The 23,288-nt window shown below is 39.4% G+C and overlaps 1 protein-coding gene across 7 annotated transcripts in view; it reads left to right on the top strand.

The window, feature by feature from the left end:
* TENM1 (teneurin transmembrane protein 1) overlaps positions 1–23,288 on the top strand; it is a 618,409-nt gene that overhangs the window by 498,826 nt on the left and 96,295 nt on the right. For 4 of the 7 annotated variants that reach the window (XM_010594654.3, XM_003414758.4, XM_064277560.1 and 1 more), the window contains 2 exons: positions 209–229; positions 5,328–5,560. In XM_010594654.3, the coding sequence (XP_010592956.1) occupies positions 209–229; positions 5,328–5,560 (254 nt within the window). The remainder of the gene's footprint in view (positions 1–208; positions 230–5,327; positions 5,561–23,288) is intronic. The other 3 variants (XM_003414757.3, XM_064277561.1, XM_064277562.1) reach the window with 2 other exon arrangements.

Below are 23,288 nucleotides of genomic sequence, written 5' to 3'. Positions count from 1 at the left end.
ATATCCATCACCTAGACCCCATCATAGGAGGAGAAGCCAGGAGGGATTAGGTCAACTTTGGCTTCCACAACTGACGAAATGATCCCTGTGGAGTCTCTCTACACAGAGTTAGGAATAGGTGTGTCTGGTTAGATTTGGCTTGTTGAATGATACTGATGACTCTCTATTTGCTTTTACTTGCCACCCGTGGACACCTTGTGCACCCTAGAAACAGAGATACCAGACATAGGTAAGCAAATCACATGGGCAGCTGCCTAATGCCCCCTCTTGCCTAAAAGGCGACCTCCTAATAGTATGCTAACAAGGACATTTTGTGTTTTAAGTAAGATTGAAGGAATAATATGAAAGTAAAATTGGGAGCAATGACTCAGGTAAGTGTCTTCCAAGAGACAAGGGCTCCAATAAGTGGGAACTTGCTGGAGAATCAGAACATTCTGAAGAGAAACAAGATAAGTGAAGCTGGCAGTTCAGTACTTGATGGGAAAGCAAGGGCCTTAAGTCTCATTTTGTTTCCCTTAGGTGATATCACAAATGAGTCTATAAGTTCAAATGGATTTGGTGTTTTCAAGTTGCAGGTAGGGAGAGAGATAATAGCGCAATCTCCCTAGATCCAGAAACATAGTGACAAGTGTATTAAGAGACCTGACCACGATGGCCTTGAATCAGATTTTTTTTTTTCTCTTTCCTTTTATGGGACCTCAGGGTTTCAATTTCTTCCCACCAAAAAGAAATAATAGAAAAACCTAAAAGCAGCCATTTACCAACACTGGCACATACCTCTAAAATTAATCATAATGAGTATTTCTATTCAATTTGTTTATGCATTACACTTGTCAAAACTGTTCTAAATTACCTGAAATTGCAAAGGAGCAAATTGAATGTGTTCATTCCTGAATGCCAATTGTCATCAAAATGGCACTGATAGGGTTTTTAATTTGGATTTTCTTTGGGAGATGCCACTTCCTAAATGCCAGTGCACAAGATCAGCCTTGCTACTTTGGCATAGCTGATTCCTTAAGCAAGTCAAATTGCTTACTGGTTAAGTGTTGCACAGTATTAATTATAAGCTTTAATTACCCATTTAACAAGCCATGTGACTTTAACCAGCATGAATGAAGGGATCTGTACTAAGTTGAAGGGCATTACTTGAATGTAAAACTAACCTGAAGGTGACAATCAGTCTAACACTGATGTTATAAAAGAATCTTCACAATTCTGAAATTGCAATATGCATTTAGACAGAGGATTAAAGCAAATTGGACTCTAGTCCAATGGTTTTTCAGCAGTGCTTTCTTTCTCAGGTATGGCATGTTTTCAGAAAGTAGAAAGAAACCAGTCTCACAAGAGCTGAAGCGCACTTGGGAAATGGCATGAAATGGCAAGAAATTACATATCAACATAGGGGACTTTCCTGACTGTTGGCCATCAGGAAAATAACATTAATCAGATTTGAATTTGGTGTGTTGGGCTGTTCCATTTTCTAAAGGCCAGGGCACGAGATTTGAGAAGAGCCTAGATGAGCAAAATAGGACATGTTGCTCAGCGAGAAGGCAGCAGGAACACCTTTTCTTTTTGTTTGCCACCTTCAGAACAAGAGTATTCTGATGGTATTTTGCACACACAGTTGCATCTGATCTCATCTAATCTCAGTCCAGGCACAGACTTGTTGGTGACCCTGGGCAAGCCCCCAGTGTGCCTGAGTTTCCCCAGCGGAGGTTTGAGGAGAATGATAATTCTAACTTCCCTCACAGGCACTTTGGGGATATTCAATAATGAATGAATGTAATGCATTCCAAAGTGCCTTTGCACGAAAAACATTTCTCTTGGAAAAATAGCCTATGGACTCTTCCTAAACAAAGCATGATTAATCTGCCTTAGTTGGAACTCCCACAAACTGGTTACCAAAATAATGAAGATTGTTTCTCAGGAGGGTTGTGACCCTTCTCTATTCTAGAAAGGTCTAAGGGCACTGAAGAAATTTTATTCTGAAGGCAAAAATTCAACTAAATATGTGCAAACTTTTACTCAAACCCCTATTAAAGTAGTCTTTGCTACAGAGATGCCTTGGCTGATATGAGTACCAGATCAGTTCTGGAGTCTGTTGGGGCCCTTAACAGTTTATTTACAGCACCTGTCCTGGTGGTTCCAGGGTTGAAGATCTCCCTGGAATCTACCGGTTTCTCTTATTTGATGAAGGTAAGTAGAAAAAAATCAAGTATTCCAATTGGACCTGATTTTTTCCCAATTAAAAACTATAAACTGAGTCTCAAATCAGTATTTGCCAGCCTTACTATTGTTAACATACATAAAGAGGCTTAAAGGGGAAATACAATTACAAATACAATGAGGATCATGCTAGTTCATAAAGGTATCTTAACTGTTCTGATGACCTCCCCTCCATTTTGCTTGGCTAAGTAGCCGAGGCCTGAACACTTTCATGTCTTAACTGGTTTCATGTCCTACAATTCAGTTTTGCTCAGCACTTACTGAGCCTCAAACTTGTCAGGCACACTGTGGGCACTGAGGATAGAAAGATGAATGAATATGCTGAAGATAGAGAGATAAATATCCTTGCCTACAAAGAGCTTACAGTATAGTTGGGGAGAGAGAGATGTGAGAAAATAATGCTTATACCTGGCACCCAGATCTTGGTTTCTAATACCATTCTCAATAAAAGGAATCAGGGCTCCTTGGAAAAATGATTCTAGAACTGAGGCAGGAAACATGCAAGATGAATTTGGAGCTGTTGTGTCATAAAATAAATAAATATTTTTAAAAAACCTGCAATAATAGGAGAATGTCAAAGATACACAGGAATCAGCTGAAAGAATTCCCTATAGCTGAAGCTGAACAATTTGAGCAACAAAATATATAAAGTAGTATCGAATTATAACTCAAAATAGAAAATAAAATCCATGAGTCCATACTAATATATATAAATGGTCGAATGCATAAATAACTCCCCGTTCTTAAGTGTTGGCTGTGCATACTGACTTCTTTCCAAAGAGCACAATATGAAAAGTGATGGAGGGGAGTAATATTACAGTGGAGAAAGCTTACAAACACTGTCTCAGCCAGGTGATGAGCCAGGTCACCGTCAAAAGCGATAAGTCAAGTTGATTGCACGTACCCTCGATATGATGTGATGAGAATGGCATTTTACCTCTGGTCTTCCTCCCAAAAACCCAAAACCCTAGTCTAACTATGAGAAAAACATCAGACATATTCCAATAGAGGGGCATCCTACAAAATACCTGACCAGTGCTCCTCAAAACTGTCAAGGTCATCAAAAACAAGGAGAGTCTGAGAAACTGTCCCAGCCCAGAGGAGCCTAAGGAGACATGACGACTAAATGTAATGTGATATCCTGGATGAGATCCTGGAACAGAAAAAGGACATTAGGTAAAAACTAAGGAAACCTGGAAACATATGGTCTTTAATTAATACTACTACTACTAACAAAATAATGCTAATACAGTGTGATAGGTGCTGCTAGATCAGGTACCTCTCTGCTCATTCCTCACCCTCTATACTTCTCTGTCATAACACTTGTGACTTTCGGCAGTCATAGTCTGTTTACTGATCTGTCTTTCCCACTAGACTGTGAGTTTCGTGAAGACGGACTGTATCTTATACACAAGTAGGTCTCTAGACCATTGCACAGTTCCTGGGCATGTTGGATGCATTTAGTAGATGCTTTTTAATGAATTAATGAACATATACATGATACAGAATGGCACCAAGGAAAGAGTGACTAGTTCAGGTAAGAGAAGACAGAGTCTTAGACTAATGACAGCAGAGATAAAGATAAGTGGGCAGATAGGAGAAGAATTTAGGAAGTAGAAACAGTAAAACATGGTGATTTATTGGCTAGGCAGAGTGCTGGGCATGAGCAGAGTAGAGAGAAACAAGACAAGGTTGTTCTCTCCAAGAGCTCATAGTTTACTTGGGGATACAAGCACATAAACAAATAATTCAATATGATATGTAATCCCCAAAATAGAGATAGCCATAGTGCTCATAACCCAGGCTAGAAGATGAGGAAAGGCTTTCTTCAGATGATGCCTGCGTAAAGCCTTAACAGGTATGTAAGAATTAATGGAGTGAAGAAAGGCTTGGATACCACACCAAGAAACATTAAAAAGTTCTTAAAGATGGGAACCAAATGATCATATTTTACATCACCCTTGAGGCAGGCACCCTGGAGAAAAAAGTAGATTTAAGATTTCAAAGACACCTTCTATAAACCAGACTATAGGAAATAATTCAGGCCAGAGATGATGAAGGTTTGAACTGATGCAATGGTAGAAGGGATAGAAGAAGAGAATGGTTCTGAAAGCTAGTTTATAGACATAATTGCATGTGGAGAGGAAAGAAGGGATTAAGGACAACTGTCAGATGTGGGGCTTGGATGATGTCAGTAGTACATGAACCTAAAAGCAAAGTATCCCCAAACCAGAGTTACTGCCCTTGAAAAAAATGAAATGAGGAAGAGTCAAAATTAATGAATAAGCTCAGCCATCTATGCAAATGAAAATAACACAGGAGATCCGATGTGAATATATAATTGAGGAATTTCAGGAATACCCCAAATCCAATCAAGGTAGCTTTAGTGTAACCTGTGGAAGTATGGCTCACTGTGATTAGAAAAAAAAAAAAAAAAAAAGGTTAAATATAATCAGTTCTATTATGTCCTCAAAAAAGAGAGACTGGGTTAGAGAAATGTGGTGGTCAGCTAAAAAAGGAAAGTGAGCAGAGGAAAAGTTGGCAGTGTATCTCCAGCACAGCCCTCCCTGAGCAACTTTCCTCTACTTTTGAACATGCCTCTTCATTTGCAACAAGAATATGGGAAGATAGTAGTGTCCCCAGGTTAGGTAGAAAGCCCAGGAAAAGAAGTAGTTTATGAAGGATGGGGAAGGCAGTAAAAGAGAATAAATTCTGTTTTGGATTGATCGAATTTGAGATGGCTGAGACATCCAGGAAGTCATCCAGTAGGTCAGTGAATAACTGGGTATAATGGTTATGAGAAAAGTGATCTCTGGAATTTTTCTGTCTTCTGTTTCTTTCTACCTCCAGATGGATAGTACTTAAATGTCAGCATCATTACAGGTTAGCAGGACACATTGAATTTTTACATATATAACAGCCCCATTACTAGAAAAATAAAACACAAGCAGCAGGATTACCCAGCTCTTCAGTACATGAGAAAGAAGACCCAAGAATTCTTCATCTTATTAAGAGATCTTTCCGTTTGTGACCAAAGGCAGACCCCAGGGGGTGCATGTTGAACAAAATGCTTTGAATAACTTTGCTTTTCTCTTCCTTAGCACAAGTCCTGCTCACAAATACTATCTGGCTATGGACCCTGTGTCTGAATCGCTCTATCTCTCAGACACCAATACGCGAAAAGTCTACAAGTTGAAATCTCTTGTGGAAACAAAAGATCTTTCCAAGAATTTCGAAGTGGTGGCAGGAACAGGTGATCAGTGCCTTCCCTTTGACCAGAGTCACTGTGGAGATGGCGGGAGAGCATCAGAAGCTTCACTGAACAGCCCTCGAGGTAAAATAAAAAAGCTTTTTTTTTTTTTTTTTTGCTCATCTAAAGATTTCGCTTGACTTCATAAAAACCTAAGATTGCCACACTGTGGTCCATGCATCTCAATGTTCTGCCTCTGACAAATATCTTCTCTGAAGTTGTCTCAGAAGATGGGCACCCCCCAGACTGATTTTGTAGCCATTAAAAAAAAATTTTTTTTTAATGTATTAGTATAGCCAAACCTGTTATAAAAATATTGAAATGTTTCCTTTCTGGTTGATAAATAGCTATTGTCTGAAGCCTCCTAAGTGCCTCACTGACATGCTCAACCTCTCCCCAGGACTCCCTCTGGTAACTCCCCACAATCCAGTAACTAAGGGTTAACTCCTGGCCCAGCAGCAAGCCTCCCAGACTCTGCTCTAGCCCTGTGTCCTGCATTGGTTCATATCAGGCCTGTACCCAGCTTCTAAGGACCCTGGGTGGCACAGTCATTAAAGCGCCGGGCTACCACTATTAAATATTTTGAATCTCCCACAGACCCTAAACTTTCCTGACTTTGGCTTAACAACCTTAAACAAGCCTTTTCTTTCATCAATTTATCTAAATCATTGTTGAAGCTACTTATATTTTTAATTCATATCACCTGTAGAATAACAAATTCCAAAAAAAAATCTACCTTCTGTGGGAGCAAGGCCTCACTCTTGTTTGTCCCAGTTTTACTTCTCAATCTTCAAGCTCCAGCCCTCAGTTATATTGCCTGGAATTTAGTTAACAAATCTGTGTTCTCCCAGTCAGCTTCATGATTTTATAGACGTGGACCATATTCTCATCTTAGCCTACTAAGCTGAAGAATAGTCAACATTTAAGTCTGCCTATCTCCTTAAGTATTTAATCACTTCTGTTCCTTCTCCAGGAAACCCTGGTAGCATAGTGGTTAAGTGCTACAGCTACTAACCAAGAGGTTGGCAGTTCAAGTCTGCCAGGTGCTCCTTGGCAACTCTATGGGGCAGTTCTACTCTGTCCTATAGGGCCACTATAAGTTGGAATTGACTCAACAGCAGTGGGTTCCTTTTCCAAGAGGCTTTTTCTGCATTCATTAGAGTGGGTTTTATGAAGCCAGTATTATTTCTTATTATTACACAAATAATCCATGTTTGTTGCAGAAAAATTAGAAGAATGCAATAATAATAATAATTAATTACAATCACCCATAATCCTACCACATATAGAAAACTATCATTTAAGATTTTAGGGTATGTCCTTTTAGGCTTTTTTCCTATGCAGGTCATATATTTTATTCCTTAAAAACAGAATGACATTATACAATGCTGTTCTATAACCTGCCTTTCGCAGTGACTGTATTACGAACATCCTTCCATGCCAATGAACACAGTGAGGTCAATGTGTTTAATTTGTTAGTTGGTCACTTATTTCAAATATTAAGTGGTTGCTCTTTAACCATTTGACATTTGCCATATTGGTATTAAATTCTACTACTATCAGAATTTAAAGCCTTCCCTTTCTTCAGCACCAAATTCAAGACCTATATCTTTCATAAAGCCCCTCTAGTTAACTTCAGCCCATTAAATCTGAGTTTCTTTAACAGTTAGTGTGTACGCTACCCAATTAGCACTTGATTATATTTTGCCTTCTTTTGCTTTCCAGTTCTTTCAAGAATGGGAGGTTTTTCCCCCCCAACTAGGCTGCTTGAGATGAGAAACTCCATCTAATATTTCTTTTCAGTCCTCCACAGCTCTTCCGCCCCCTGCGATTTCTAGCACTGCGTGGAGGCCATCGTACAACTCATCAATTAGTTACTTCTTACCTATGCTTGGCATTTCTGAAAATAATTTCAATGATTCTTAAAGGGGGTGACTTTTTGCCTAAGGAAACATAAGCCTCCAAGTATTAACGTGTTTTGAAGTGTTCCTTTTTCCTCCTCTGCCAGCTCTCATTCCTTACACATAGTAGGACCACAATAAATATTTCATGAGGAAATAAAAAACTCAGGTGAACATATAATCAGCCCATCTCTCAAGGAAGTACATCAGGCTGGGTCCCATCTTTTACACAGGTTTAAAACTCATGCAGGTATTCTAAGGATTTCTGCATAAGAAATGGAAAGGAATCAAGCTTGTATTGTGCCTAAAATTGACATCCTCCTGAGTTGCTGCTGGTATGAAAACCACTCATCTCACCTACCACATTCAACCTGCCACATAGAGAAGGAATATCTCAGCTTTTCCAAATAAAGCAAATAATTGGTTCACTGCTGCTTTGTTTTGCTTGAAAAACGGCAATAATAGAGTCCTGATGAACAAGATTTACATGAACTCTTGAAGCATCCGTTATGAGAGTGCCAAAATTTATATATCTATTCAAGTTAATATTAAGCTGAGATTTTCTTCTTGTCGGAGCTAATAGTGCATTTTCCCTTGGCTTCATTTACTCCTCTTTCTATCCAAGAGTGGCCTTTACCATAATCGGGTACACTTTATTCATCCCAAAGCAGTAAGGGGTCCTAAGAGAACATCTGGCCTAGGCTTCAGACAGCTGAGTGTCTAATCCATCCAGGATAACGTTCACATAATGTCCTGCAGCTGATGTTGACAACATCTGCTCTGATCCTGTGGGTGAACTAAGAGATGCTTAACGGGGGGAGGGGCTCAGACTAGGTATCCACATCTCCTTCAACCACGTTAGCAGGGTTTGAAGTCTCTGTTAGTGATCTTCAAAATTATCCAGATGGCAGAACCTATGTGCAAACATCGGTCACTCTGAAAATGCTGATCAGAACACTTAGGTGCCTAGCTAGGTTGCCTAGCTCCGTGCCAAACATAGACAGCACTCACCCTTGGCAGGAAATCAGAAGTGAGATTCTCATCATAGGGAATACTCCAGGGCAATTTCAGAGACTTCCATGGAAGAAGGAAAAGTCATGCAAGAAGTCAATAAAGCCCAGTGTGCAGAATGAGTGGAGGTTATTGCCTATTATGTCTTTGAGGTTCTCCTGTAGGTTCCTGGACTCTCATGAAAGTCCAACTTGTTTGTTTCTTGCTTTACAACCACCATGCCTACCAGCTTCAAATGAGCTTCCTCTTCTGCCTCCCTCCTTGGAAGACAGCAAATGTTTAATGTATTTCTTTAAGGAGAGGTTTGGTTTTTCCCTCCACCTAGAAGCTAATAAAGAAAAGCTGTAGATGAGTAGAAAATGGAAATGTACATCTAGGGAGTGCCATTTCTACGTAAGGAAAGAGGGCTCGCTCTAAGATTTTAACAAGCAACATATCGCAATTACAGGCAGGCTCTCCAGCATGTCCTTAATTATGCAAAGTAAGTCAAATAAATGTTAACCTGCAAGACAACTGATTTACTTTCTGAATCTACTCTAAAAAATAATAGGATGAAATAAAATTTACTTTTGAGATCATTTGTCCTAAAGTTGGAGTAAATTCTCAAATGGGATTAAGAACCAGTCAGCAAAAAGTAAAAGGTCAGAAGCCATGGATTTTTTTTTTTTTAAATGGCAACAAACTGGTGAATACCAGGTTAAGAAGCCTGGACTTTCATGTTCAATCCACATAATGCCAGTGTTTCTTTGAATGACCTTGTGTAAATCACCGTACCTCACTGTGGTTTCATTTTTCTGGAAGCTAAAATAGACTTAATGTTGCCATCAACTCGTTTTTTGACACTGGGTCAGTCATTTAAACACCGGGTCCTGAGATTCCTCAGTCATAACCTGAAGGTCTCTTAATCTCCCTCCCAGCTCTAATATATTAAAATAACCATAGACATAATTTACTGGGAGTTGCTGGATGGCTCAAGTGGTTAAGCCCTTGACTACTCCCCAAAAGGTTGGCGGTTTGAACCCACCCAGAGATGCCTCAGAAAACAGGCCTGGTGATCTGTTTCTGAAAGGTTGCAGCCTTGAAAATCCTATGAAGCAGTTCTACTGTGGATACATGGGGTCGCCATGAATTGGAATCGACGCAATGGCAACTAAGAGCAACAGCAGGACTTCCTGAGTGCCTAGTGTACGATGCCTTATGCTAGGTATTTTACACGCAAAAGCTCTAATCTTCACAGCAACGATGCACAAGGTAGATAGTTTTATCCCCATTTGTACAGATGAGGAAACAGAGACTCAGATAGTTTAAGAAATTTACCCAGGGTCAAACAGTTTACAGGTATCAACACTGAAATTCAAACCCAGGTCAGCCTGGTTCCAAAACCCATGAGGCCAAAAAAAAAAAAAAAAAACAAAACCCTGTGACTCCTCTGCTATATCTCCCATTAAAATCTTTTTGCGTCGAGTGGATTCTGACTCATAGCAACCCTATAGGATAGAGTAGAACTGCCCCATAGAGTTTCCAAAGAGCGCCTGGTGGATTCCAACTGCTGTTTCCAAGGAGCGGCTGATGGATTTGAACCGCTAACCTTTTGGTTAGCAGCTGAGGTCTTAACCACTATGGCACCAGGGCTCCCCAATGTATCTCACTGCCTGCCTTTCAGCTAAATTCCATGATTTCTATCTCTGTTGGCTTCTCGGAGAGGGTGGGAAAGATTGGAAAATGCTTTTCAACCAAATGACATATACAATGGGAACAAAATGTTTTCATTTGTAAGATAAAGGATTTTAGCCTAGTTTCCTTTTCCTAGTAAAACTATTCCTCTGGTTTTTCTGAACTGATAGTGCACCCATAGTGCACTATATAGCATTTTCATAGTCTGTAAATGTAATTATTTAAATAAATCTCCAGGAGAGCTTGTCACATCTGTTTGGATGATTCTGCAATTAGGAACTTCACCAATTTTTTCTTAAGGGATGGAGGCAGGAAACCTTCACTTTATTAAATTTCTTGATTATAGTAAACCAAACCTGTTGCCGTTGAGTCTATTCCGACTCATAGCAACACCATAGGACAGAGAAGAACTGCCCTATAGGGTTTCTAAGGAGCAGCTGGTGGATTGGAACTACTGACCTTTTGGTTAGCAGACGTAGCTCTTCACCCCTGTGCCACCAGGGCTCCTGATTACAAGTAGCTGCAAATTTTGTTTGTAGTAAAAACGGAAGCTTCCCTGAATGGAATTTCAAATATGATAGCCCCTTAGCACTTATCCTGGAAAGAAGTCCTCATCTGATCCAATTTTATGACTTTAAAGGAACCAGCGGTTAAAGCATTCAGCTGCTAACCAAAAAGCCTGTGGTTCCAACCCACCAGCCACTCACAGGAGAAAGATGTGGCAGTCTGCTTCCGGAAAAATTACAGCCTTGGAAGCCCTGTGGGGCAGTTCTACTCTGTCCTATAGAGTAACTGTAAAGACTTTGATTTGAATATCAGTTAAGAGAAACATTTGCCATTTTACTCATCAATACTTCAATGTAATGGGGCAAGGAAAAAGTTTAGCAAAGAGGGTGAGGAAGTGCTAATCCCTGGCATTGTATATGAGTTTGAATTGACTTTGAAAGATGCTTTGAAAACATGCATGGATGATGTAGTTGAAACTTAGGTTCCATTTATTATTTTTACTGCAACTTTCTTTAATTCTACAGAGAACTCAAACTAATGAGTCATGTAATAGATGACCAAGTACTTAAGCAGAATGTGAAATGGTACTAGGTGGGGAAATAAAACAAAATTTGTGACAAGCTGAATGCATTTTTTTTAAATAGATACAGAGGGTGAAGGAGTGACTAGACAGGATGAAATTAATCAATGACTTAATTTGGTTCTCTTGGACCTCACCACAATTTTATCTCTATTTTCATGTATGCCTTTAAGAAAATTGACCTCGGAACTTGGCAGGACTTAGGCAATACGCAGATGAGTACAAACAACCCCTGAGCCATTCAGGGAAATGATCCTTAAATCTTGACATCTTCCTAAGGTGATCTTAGGGTACTCATAACGTTAATCACACAGGATTCACTTTCAACCTTATTGGCAATTAAGAAATCTGGGCATGATAAAGTCTAGACACAATCTGTTTTTGTCCCTACCCAGTTCTGTCTGAGGTGCATCCTGAAGCCCTGCTGATTCTCCTGGTCTCTGCATGCTATTCTGAAAAGTTAAATTTGGGATTAACAGGAAGAGATTAAGACTCAAATCGGTGATTTATTGCTGATATTGTTGTGTCTATGAGGAAGAGAGTGTAGCGCAGAAATAGATACAAGAATGTTCTTTTGGATTTCCTGTGCAATGGGGGCAGTTAAGATTTCCCCAAATTCCTTGAACATATGATCTCCCATGATGACACAACCATTTGGATTGATGCTAAGGCCAAAATTACAGGTAGGTCACAGCATGAATAAAAAGAATGACATATTTAGGAAACTACAAATAATTCAGTGTTGTTAAAGTAAAAATATTTGAGGGTAAAAGAAGGGGCAGAGGCAGGAATAAGAAGTTTGTGTTTTATCATATAGGCGAAGAATTTGAAGCAGGATATTGACACAATTATCTGATGCATGTGTACTAATATTTAAAGGGTAGGCAATGGAAGAGGATCCAATGAAAGAGACAGAGACAAAACCCTCAGAAAAAGAGGAAGTAAACCAAGAGAGTATGTCATCCAGGAAACCAAGGAAGTACCTTGTTTCAAGGAGGTGTTGAAAACAGTATCAAATGCCACACGGTTACAGCCATTGGATTGGGCAGTTGATGACCCTGTCATCAGTGGTTTGAATGGAGGTAGAGGTAGAAGCCACATTTGAGTTGGTTGATGAGCCAAGGAGAGGAGAGAAGTAAAGACCATTAGTGAAGATTGCTCTTCCATGAAGTTTGAACGCAAGAGGTCTGAGTGATAAGCAGAGGGTGGGCAAGGATCTGAGGAAGGCTTTGTCTACAGGAAAGATGTGGCAATGTTCATAGGTCGATGGAAAGATACAGAAGACAGGAAGAATAAGAGATGAAACTGGAGCGAGTACGCTATGAATAGGAGGAGAGACTGAAGAGACCATCCTGAGAATATGTGTGAGTGTGGGATTAGGATAAATTTATAGGTAGAAGGGGATGGAAGTTAATGGTAATCCACTCTGATAGTTTCAGTGTTCTCAGATGAGTAGACCTAGTCTGCTGAAAACGAGGGATTAAAGTCAGGCCTTGAGGTCAGTAGGAAGTGTTGGAAGAGCCACTGAGTGAAGTCTGCTATTTGGGTAAGATAACATTCTACCACCCATGGTCAAATTTCCAGCTCAGCTTCAAGGCATTCCTCCCACAACTTTTATCTTAGAAACAGAGGCATCTTGAGAAAAATATGTTTGACAGAGTCTTAAAATTCAGGCAGAATAAGTGTTCTTTATCCCTCAGTGATCCTGTTCAGTTTTCATTTAGGGAGGCTTCATTCCTAAACCATGCCATTGGTCTCTCAGTTTCCTGTAGTGACACCAGGGGACTTAGTGCCTGTTATACAACCGGAATGAGAGCTTAACCTGTTTTTGTTCAGAATTGGTCTAATGTATCTTCTTATGATGGTCCAAAGATTTGGGCCTTAGATTTTGTCAGCAGCTGAAATTTGGGAAACTTTCTGTTTTTCTGTTGCAAACCTAGAGCCATAAGTTGTTAATGGTGGCGGAGAAATCAGACAAAAAGAAGAGAGTTACACCAAAACAAAATTCATTGCCATCAAGTAAATTCTGACTCATAAGCACCCTAAAGGACAGGGTAGAACTGCCTCTTAGAGTTTCCAATGCTGTAATCTTTACGAAAGCAGACTGCCACATGTTTCTCCCGTGGAGAGGCTGGTGGGTTCAAACCACTGACCTTTTGGTTAACAGCCAAGCACCTATCCACTGCAACACCAGGACCCCTTCACTCACACCTAGCCTTGGCTAATTGCCTATTTGGTCCAGATAGCATGCATAATTGAGAAAAACTGTATTTAGTTCATTCAAGTTTTATAAACCCACAAATGCATTATTAAATGTAATTTTTCTTCTATGTTTATTTTAATTTTCATGTATGCATAGGATTCTAGCCAACACAGAGATAATGTCTTAGAAGCCAAATACCATGATAGGTAAGATCCCAGGCTCTGGAGTCAGACAGAAATGGATGCAAATCCCAGGTCCATTGCTTGTTCAATGTGTAACCTTGGTCAAGACACTTAACTTCCCTGAGTTTCAGTTTCCTTATCTTTACAGTTGGAATGCTAGCAATAGTACCTACACAGCAGGGTAAAGTGCCTAGCGTATAGTGTGTACACAGTAAATGTTACCTGCCATAATGACCAGTGTTGCTGTTTTGTTGTTGTTGTTGTCATTGTTAGCTGCCACTGAGTTGACCCCCAACTCATGGCAACCCCATGCACAACAGAATCAAACCATTGTGATTCATGGGGGTTTTCATTGGTTGATTTTTCTGAATTAGATAGCCGGGCCTTTCTTCCTATTATGTCTTAGTGTGGAAGCTTTGCTGAAACCTGTTCAATATCATAGCGACGCGCAAGCCTCCACTGATGGACTGGTGGTGGCTGTTCATGGGGTGCACTGGCCAGGAAACGAACCTGGGTCTCCTGTATGTAGGGCGAGTATTCCACCATAGAACCACCACTGCCCTCTGTCTTATTTTTGGTAATAATAGTACTTATAATCGTGATGCACACATGGAATAAGTTACTTTGGAAGGAGGTTGAGTTCCATGCCCTTGTCGGTCAATCTGAAAACTTGATAAATGCTAGGAAGGAATGATGTCACCTAAAAAGCAAAAGTCAGGGATGGGGTGCGATTCAGGTATTGTATGTGGTTTGAGTGGCTGATCCTTCCCAGTGTTGAGGTGCAGTGATTCTCCGGCTGTTTTCTTGTACATGTTGTATTTTGAGGATCCCCACAAGGCCTACCTAACCAAAATTATTCCATTAACAGCCTACCATTTCACCATTAAATTCATTCCATAAGGGTTTTCTTTAGATGTGAACTTTAACATTTAGTGCAGGATATTGCCTGGGAGAGAAACACATTCATTCCTCATTAAAACACTTTATGGGGACCTTGAGGGTATGGAGCACAGGATGGCTATATTTGGATAGAAGAGATCACATGAGGAGGACGAGCCAAGACAGCAAGGGGAGGTGTGGTGCTAGGCATCTGGCAGAATGGTGGTGAAGGGGGAGCAGCTAGGGAATAACAATTGATACACTTCACCTCCTTTGCAGTATTGTCTAGAATAAGACTTGGACCCCTACATATCGAGGCAGACAGTATGGCATTATAATTCTTTCTCATTTTATTTAAGATCACTAGCCAATATAACTTTGCTTCCTTTTTGTAGCTCCTCGGCATCACACCTTTCTTATCTGTCCACTTAAGAATCACCTTAGCTGATTAAAAAAAAAAAAAGTCTCCCTCATCAAAAAGAAATGACAGAGATCACCCACTAACAGACTGCAAATCACTTAAATCATATTTTGAGTGGTGTATTATGGTAACCTATAAATAACTAATTGCGTAAAATTGCTTTAGTAGTTTCTAGATGGCAGCTTTAATTAAAAGCACCAGAGACATTTAGAAGTTTAGAAATGGATAGCATGTAATTTGCCCTTTTACCAACCATAAAATGGTAATTAAGGAATTTGATTCACTTCTTCCTATTAAAAGTTTTATGAGAATAGCAAGTTCCTTCTAAATACAGTTTCTCTTCAGCAGAAGGTAGTACATTTGCTTTATCAGTCTTCTCCAGCAGGGTAAGATGTTTTAAAGCACAAATTCTTCAGAAGTTAATTAGGAAATTTCTTTCCATGCAAAATATTTGTTTTTAAGCTTCTAAAACATGAAACTGTATTACAGTTAAACCTTTGATCATGGCACCATACTGCTCCACCATCAATACAAGATGACCCCCTATTTTCAAGTTTACCAAATGCACACAGCTGACTCTAAAATCAAAGAAATGGGGAAGTCATTTCCTGCTGAGTTTAGCCTGCTTTGCTGATTTTTGAGGGAATATGAAAACTACAGTGTTTTGACTTGTCAGGGAATCCAGAATGTTTACCCTACAACAGAGGAGTCATCAGATGTTTTTAGCTTCATTGATCCTCCAGCAATGCAGGATAAATTAGCACGTGTGTAGTGTAACTCATACAACATGCGGCAAACCAAGATGTCTTTGGAAATCCGTGATTTTACCATCATTGTGGACTAAAACACAGCTGGAAATGAAGCCAGGGAGTCCATTTTTATTTTATAATTGATTGATCGATTGCTTTTTTTGGCCACTTTAGCCCAAGGATTATAGATGGCACCACATAGGGTCTATATACAGAAGGATTATATACATAATTATATATATGTTACATACATAAGGATTATAGATGGCACCATGTTTTGAAGGCCTTGATGACTGAAGTTATATGCATAAAAGAAAGCCAGCTGCAGGTTTTCTTTTTGTTGTTGTTGTCCCTTTGGGATTTGTTGTTTTTTTTATTTGTTTGCTTGCTTTGTATTGTTTTATTAAGTCAGGCAGATTTTTAAATGTTATCTAACACAGTGGCTGCAACAATAGGCTCAAGCATAACAACGATTGTGAGGATGGCACAGGACCGGGCAGTGTTTCCTTCTGTTGTTCGTAGGGTCGCTATGAGTCAGAACCAACCTGACGGCACCTAACAACAACAGCAAGCAACTGGTAAAGTAGGGGAGCTTGAAACATCTCCTCTTATCTTTATTCTCTTTTTTAATGCTTCCCCTTGCTCACTCTGAGCCCCTTGACCAGCCCCACCCTCTTCCCTCGATAGAAACCCACCCTTTCCTCTTCCTTGTCCACTAATCAGCACTGGGCAAGCATACAGTGGTGTACCAGTGGGTGGAGGGAAGAGTGGAGGAGTATTTTATCACAGATATTATTAGAATTTTCAGTGAATGGTAATAGTAAAAACACACCTACTTTTGGCCAGTTTTATTATTGTTTTTAAAGTATCTACAGAAAATGCACTCTCCTTACTGTGTGCCTCCGGGACAGACCACTCCTGTCCATCCCTCCCCTTGCCCCATCTTGGTACACCACTGCAGATATATGGAAAAGACAAAATAAAGTTCAGTGAGAATTCAGAATAGAAAACAGCATGTACTATACGCTCCCATGTCTGTAAGGATGCAGGGGGAGTGTATGCATACAGAGAAGGTTTGGAAGAAAGTATATCAAAATGTTAGCAATGATAATTGCTGCAGAAGGAATTATGAGTAATTTTTTTCTTTTTAACTTCCTGTTTCGTCTATTGAGCTTTTACTATTTCTATACTGCAATAAAAGGCAAAAAATGGTGTTTTAAAACACCCACACACACACACATTATCCTCCTTTCTGGCCCAGTCTCTGCTTTCCTAGATGACAGCTCTCCAAAAAGGGGTGTTATAGCACTAATGGTTGACAAGGGGTTACTCTCATCTGAGCAGGTTACTGGAGACCTGCTGAAGAGGCAATACCGTAAGTCAAAGACAAGGTCTACATGGAAGGCCTGGAAGGCATAATGGCAGGCCAGTAGTAAAAGGTATTTTAATTATATTTATTAGTTTAAAAAATAGAGATGTATAAAGAAGACAAATAAAAATGGCCCATAATCTCTCCACCTAGATAAGCCCTATAGACACTGAAATGTAAAAACATAAAAGTAATACACGTCTGTGGTTAGAAATTTGGAACAGTACAGCAAGGTACAAAAAGAAAATTGAAAGTTTTTCTCCTACAAACACACATGCCCAGTCGTTCTCTCCAAAGGTCACCAATGTTAGCAGTTTGAGATTCCTTCCAGGCCTTTTAATATATTTCCCTTTACATAAAATGGATCATATTGTACAGATTATTCTTCACCCTACTTTTTAACTTCATAACATATCTTGTGTATCTTTCCATAACAGCATGTCCATATCTACTTCTTTGTTTTTAAGAGCCTCACGATATTACAACATATGAATAGACCGTAATTTATTTAATCAATTGCTTTTTGATGGATATTTTGTTTGCTTTTAATATTTTATTATTACAATGTTGCATTCAGTACTTTGGAGCACTCTCGTGAGTTTATACATAGGGCTAATTCCTTTTTTAATACTGGGAATTAACCCTTTTTTATTTTTTTTATACCTACTCACAGGAGCCCTGGTGGCGTAGCGGTTAAGAGCTCAGGCTGCTGACCAAAGGTCTACAGTTCCAAATCCACTAGCTGCTCCTTGGAAACCCTACTGGGCAGTTCCGCCGTGTCTTATAGGATTGCTATGAGTCTGAATCAATTCAACAGCACACAACAACAACAACAAACATAGTCATGAGGAGCCCTGGTGGCACAGTGGTTAAGCGTTTGTCTGCTAACCAAAAGATCAGCAGTTTGAACCCACCAACCGCTCCTTGGAAACCCTATGGGGCATTTCTACTCTGTCCTATAGGGTTGCTATGAGTTGGAATTGACTCGACAGGGGTTTTTTTGTTTTTTGTTTTTTATGTACTCACGAAAGTGCTCCAAAGTTCTGAATGCAGCACTGTAATAAAAAAATATTAAAAACAAACAACGCATCTATCAAAAGGCAACCAGTTAAATGAATTATGGTCTATTCATATGTTGTACTATCCTGCGGCTCTTAAAAACAAAGAAGTAGATATTACCAAATTGTCTTACAAAAAGATCGAACATACATACACTCTCACCACTAGTGTGTAAGAGTGCAGATAGGCAGCAGCTCTGAGTATCATCACTCTCCTGAATGTATGCCCATATGATTAGTGGAAAATGGTATCTTGTATCCTGTAGCTTTATTTTACATTTCTTGAATTATACATGAGGTTCAACATCATCGTGTATCCACTGTGACCATTTGTTCAGTCATTTCTTTTTTGGGTAAACCCACTTTTATATCCTCTGCCAGTTTTCCTGCTGAGCTGTTGGTCTTTCTGTTTTGTAAACTAAGAAAAGCATCCCTTTGTCTCTTGTATGTGTTGCAGGCATTTTCCCCAGTTTGTCATTTCTCTCTTTTTTTAACCGCACTGAAGCTTTCTAACTTTATGTAGTCAGATTTATCAATATATTTCCTGAAGGTTGCTAGAGTTTGTGTCTGCTAGAAAAACCTTTCTGTAGTAAAGGTATTTCTTACGCAGATGGGCAGTCTTTTCAGTGACCCTCAAACCACACTATGCGTCTTTCCCATTTGGACCCTGTGGAATTTGGAAAATTTAGGAAGTATTTAGAGTAGTTAAGACCAGACACTTTAGAATTCGGCAGAAAAAAACTAGGTTCAAATCAGTTACTAACATATCTGAGCCACTGTTTCTCATCCGTAAATTAATGATTGTACCTACCTTCCTCATCAGGTTACAGAGGATGAAACGACACAATATGGATTAAGCCAGTGCCTGGCACAAATTAAGTACTGAATAAAGGATGAGGATGAGGTTAAGTTTTGAAATAGTTTTAGGAACAAAAATTATTATAAACTGGCTTGTTTTCAAGATTAGCAAACATAATGGTTTCAAAATTTGTATTCAAACTCTTCCTTCAACTGTCATTGAGTCTCTAATAACCAAGTTGCCATTGAGTTGATTCATGCTTGTGGTGACTCCATGTGTGTCAGTACAGAACTGTGCTCTGTAGGGTTTTCTGATTTTTAGGAAGTAGATCCCCAGGCCTTTCTTCCCAGGTGCCTCTGAGTAGACTCAAACCTCCAACCTTTCAGTTAGCAACTAAGCACATTAACCATTTGTCCTACCCAGAGATTCCTGGGTGTATAAACTCAGCCCTAATTTAATTCTCTTTACTTAGAAAATTCATTGTCCAACTAAAGGGAAAAAATCGCAAGCATGTATTTAAATACTTGGAGAAGGGTGGGAGGGCCAAAGAAAAATGGATGGAAAATCACACATGCACGTGTGCATAAGGATACATGTACAAGAATATTTATTACAGTGAAGAAATGGAAACAACCTAATAATCTGTCAATAGGAGTTTAGTCAATAATGGAATATCATACAGCACTATAAAGGAATGAACTAGCTCTACAAATAAAGCCATTAGTAGTCACAAAAACACAATGTGTGAGGGAAAAAAGAGAAAGTTTTAAAAGAATCCGTATGGTGTGATATCATTTACATAAATTTTAAAGCACAAAAACAATACGATACCTGCAGTCCCTGAATTATGAATGAGTTCCATTCCTAAATCTGTCTTGAAGTAGAATTTGCACGTATGTCAGAATAGTTAGGTATGGTTTGTATCTAATGTCAGTTAATCAAATGTCTGTCTTAGTATATAGCGTACCTTTCTATGCATAAAAAACATTAAGAAACACTTCCAGATACACTAAAACATCTTTAACATAACAATACTGTAATGATAATAATAGTAATGTTTTGTTACAAGTTGCAAAGTAGCACCTGTTTGTTATTACAAACCATTGCGTGTACCTTGAATTTTTAATAAATAGGCTTTGCAAGGGTTGGTTCGTAACTATGGGTTGTAGGTGAGTCTGGTGTTCGCAATCCAGGGACTGCCTGTGTATTATTTGTGGCTATAAATCTTTACGGAACCAGTCTGCCACATTTTTCTCCCCCAAAGCAGCTGGTGGGTTTGAACTACCAACCTTTCGGTTAGCAGCCAAGCGCTTAACCACTGCACCACCAGGGCTCCTTATATACATACATAGAAAATGTATAAAAACATGCATGGGAATGACACACACTAACTCTAGGGTAGTGGTTGCCTCTGAGGAGGAAAAGAAAAAAGGCATAGGGATAAGAGGGTGAGCCTTTGGCTGACTCCATAGCATTCTCTTTTTTAAAAAAAAAGAGATATGTGAAACAAATGTGACAAAATATTAACATCCATTATGTTTCGATGGTGAGTGCATGGAAGTCTAATATTATTTTTGGACTTGTCTACCATGTGAAATATTTTATAATTAAAAAAATCAAGTCAGAAGTAGGGTTTAGAAAGCAACTTAGAAATTTATACCTGGCAGCTCCATTTTAAAAGGTGATGTCTCTTGTTCTTTTTTTAAGCTTCTTAAATTTTATTTTACTTTATTTTATTGTGGTAAAGTATATATAGCAAAACATTTGCCACTTCAACCATTTTTACGTGTACAACTCATTAACATTAATTATGATCACCATGTCGTGCAATCATGGGTGACTGCACAATTTTTTTCATCACCCTTAACAGAAACTCAGTCCCCGCTAAGCAGTAACTCCCGTTGCCCCTCCCACCTGCCCCTGGTAATCGCAAGTAAGCTTTGGTCTTTATGCATCTGCCTATTCTAGCTACTTATATTAGTATGGTCATACAATGTTTGTCCTTTCGTGTCTGATTTATTTCACTTGGCATTAATGTTTTCAACGTTCATCCCTGTCATATCATGTTTCAGAACTTAGTGTTCTTTTAATAAGGCTTTCATTTGTATAGAGGCAATATTCAAAATACCTAACAACCTTTAAGGCTTAGGTGGAGTCCCTGAGTGGTGCAAAAAGTTAAGTGCTCAGCAGCTAACCTTAAAGTTGGTGGTTCAAGTCCACCCAGAGGCACCTCAGGAGACAGGCCTGGCTACTGTAAAATCAGCCATTGAAAACTTTATGGAGCACAACTTTACTCTGATATACATGGACTCATCATGTGGGAATTGACTCCACAGCAACAGATTTTGTTTGTTTGTTTGCTTGTTCGTTTGTTTGGTTTGTTTGTTTGTTTGTTTTAAGGCCCAGATACTAACGAAGGAGAACACACACCAGTGTTGGCCTGGAGCAGGGTCCTCAAGGCTCCCTGCTGTGGCCAGCATTAATCCATTATTTTCTGAACTGAATGGATTTGAGTCTCTTCCATTACCTGCAGAGTCTCCCAGTGTGTGCCCATGTATGGAGTTCCCTAAATGGCTGACAGTGAACTTCCTGAAAGAGCCTCAGTATAGTGAGTCAGCTTTTTTGTTGACCAAAGAAAGTCACTTTCGGGGGGAAGGGGAAGTAAGTTCTGGCCCATTTAAAGTATCTCCGTGAGGAATCAAAGCTTTAATAACTCAAATGTGAGGTTATCTTCAAGCCCCAAATATCAAAGCCTAGCCAGGAAGCCCCAAAGTTGTTTGCTCTATTTTTCTTCCAGTTTCATTTACGAGCGATTCCATTTGGTTTTTCAAAAAGCTTGTTAGATTCTGTAATAGGTTTTTGGAAAAGCAATGTGAGTAGGTGCCCCATTTTACCAGTGTTTACTCAGGAAAGGAAGCTGATTACCACGGTAATTTTCCTTAATGGGCAAGAATCATTTCTCTTTTTGGAAGGCATCTCTAGCTCAAGGTAACTGAAGCCATAGTAATATATTAATAAGTCTGCTTTGTCCCTCTCTAAACCAAAACCCATCAGAGTGGCTTCTGTCAAGGCTACCAACTTTGGTCTCCATAACCTTTTCTCTGTGTTGTCTTTAACAGAGTAAAATCAGAATTGCAGGCCAATGCGATGCTCCCAGCCCTGCATTAGGCCATAAGGTCTCTCTAAAGGAGCCTTCCCACTTTTCCTAGAGTAGGGCATTTCTTGGGAGAAAGGACTGAAGAAGGTTGGCTTGAAATTTTTGAGAAAACATAAATCAACACTTCTCACTCGCAAAAGCTTTCTTTTTGTCTTATTTTTTACTAATGTCAGGTATTGTTGCAATTTTATTTTATTTTCCAAGTATATCTGTTCCAGCTGTAATTTGTTGTTGTTATTGGGCGATGTCGAGTCGGTTCCAGCTCATAGCTACACTGTGACTACTCCATAGGGTTTTCTTGGCTGTAATCTTTATGGAAGCGGATCACCAGGTCTTTCCCCCACAGAGCCGCTGGGTGGGTTCAAACCACCAGCCTTTCAGTTAGCAGCCAAATATTTAACCATTGTGCCATCAGATCTCTTTCTAGTTGTAATACCAAAAAACCAAACCCATCGCCATTGAGTCAATTCTGACTCATAGAGACCCCATGGGGCAAGGTAGAACTGCCCCATCGAGTTTCCAAGGAGCACCTGGTGAATTCGAACTGCTGACCTTTTGGTTAGCAGCTGTAGCATTTAATCACTATGCCACCAGGGCTCAAATAATCTATTTGAGTGTTAAAAAAAATACTCATCAATTAGCAAATGACCGAAAGTACTTCCTTCTGATTTGGCCCTAATGTGATATCTTCTTAGTTCCTGGAAATGCTGGAAACATTTGAACTGTTGAATTAAGGAACCATCGTAGGTGTAAAAGTGGCATCTGGCAGTATTTTGATATGCTTCAGTTTCCTTTTGTTTTACTTCCTTTATCAGGCTCATTGGCTGTTATTAATTACTCTACTTTTTTCTTAAATTGCTGAAGTTGCTCTGTTTCTGATATAGCCCTAAGTCATTTGTTCTTTCTGTAAACATATAAAACATTCCTGTATACCAGGATCTATGCTAGATGCTATAGTCAAGCACGGTGACCATATCTTGTTGTAGCAAAGGCTTCCTGGTGATCAGAAAGGTATCCAGAGCCACCATCATCTTAATTAATAATTCCAATATATTTAACTGGTGTCAATAAGACACTAGTGTCAATGGTCCCACTTTCCTGTTTATAAGACTCCCACTGGTTTTAGCTATACTGTCAGACCCACATCGTGCTCCTGGTATATCTTCTTAGAATAATAACCATGTTCACTGAGCTCTACTGTTTTGTTAAGCTTCTCAAGCAGCAGACTATCTGGTCTACACTGGGAAATTTGGAAATGATAAGTGAAGTAAACGACATGGTCCCTGCCCTGAATGGGATATGACCTGGCTGGGGAGACAAGG

This window comes from Loxodonta africana, chromosome X (genome assembly GCF_030014295.1).
Source record: "Loxodonta africana isolate mLoxAfr1 chromosome X, mLoxAfr1.hap2, whole genome shotgun sequence".
Lineage (NCBI taxonomy): Eukaryota > Metazoa > Chordata > Mammalia > Proboscidea > Elephantidae > Loxodonta > Loxodonta africana.
This window is presented reverse-complemented; position numbering and strand designations above follow the sequence as displayed.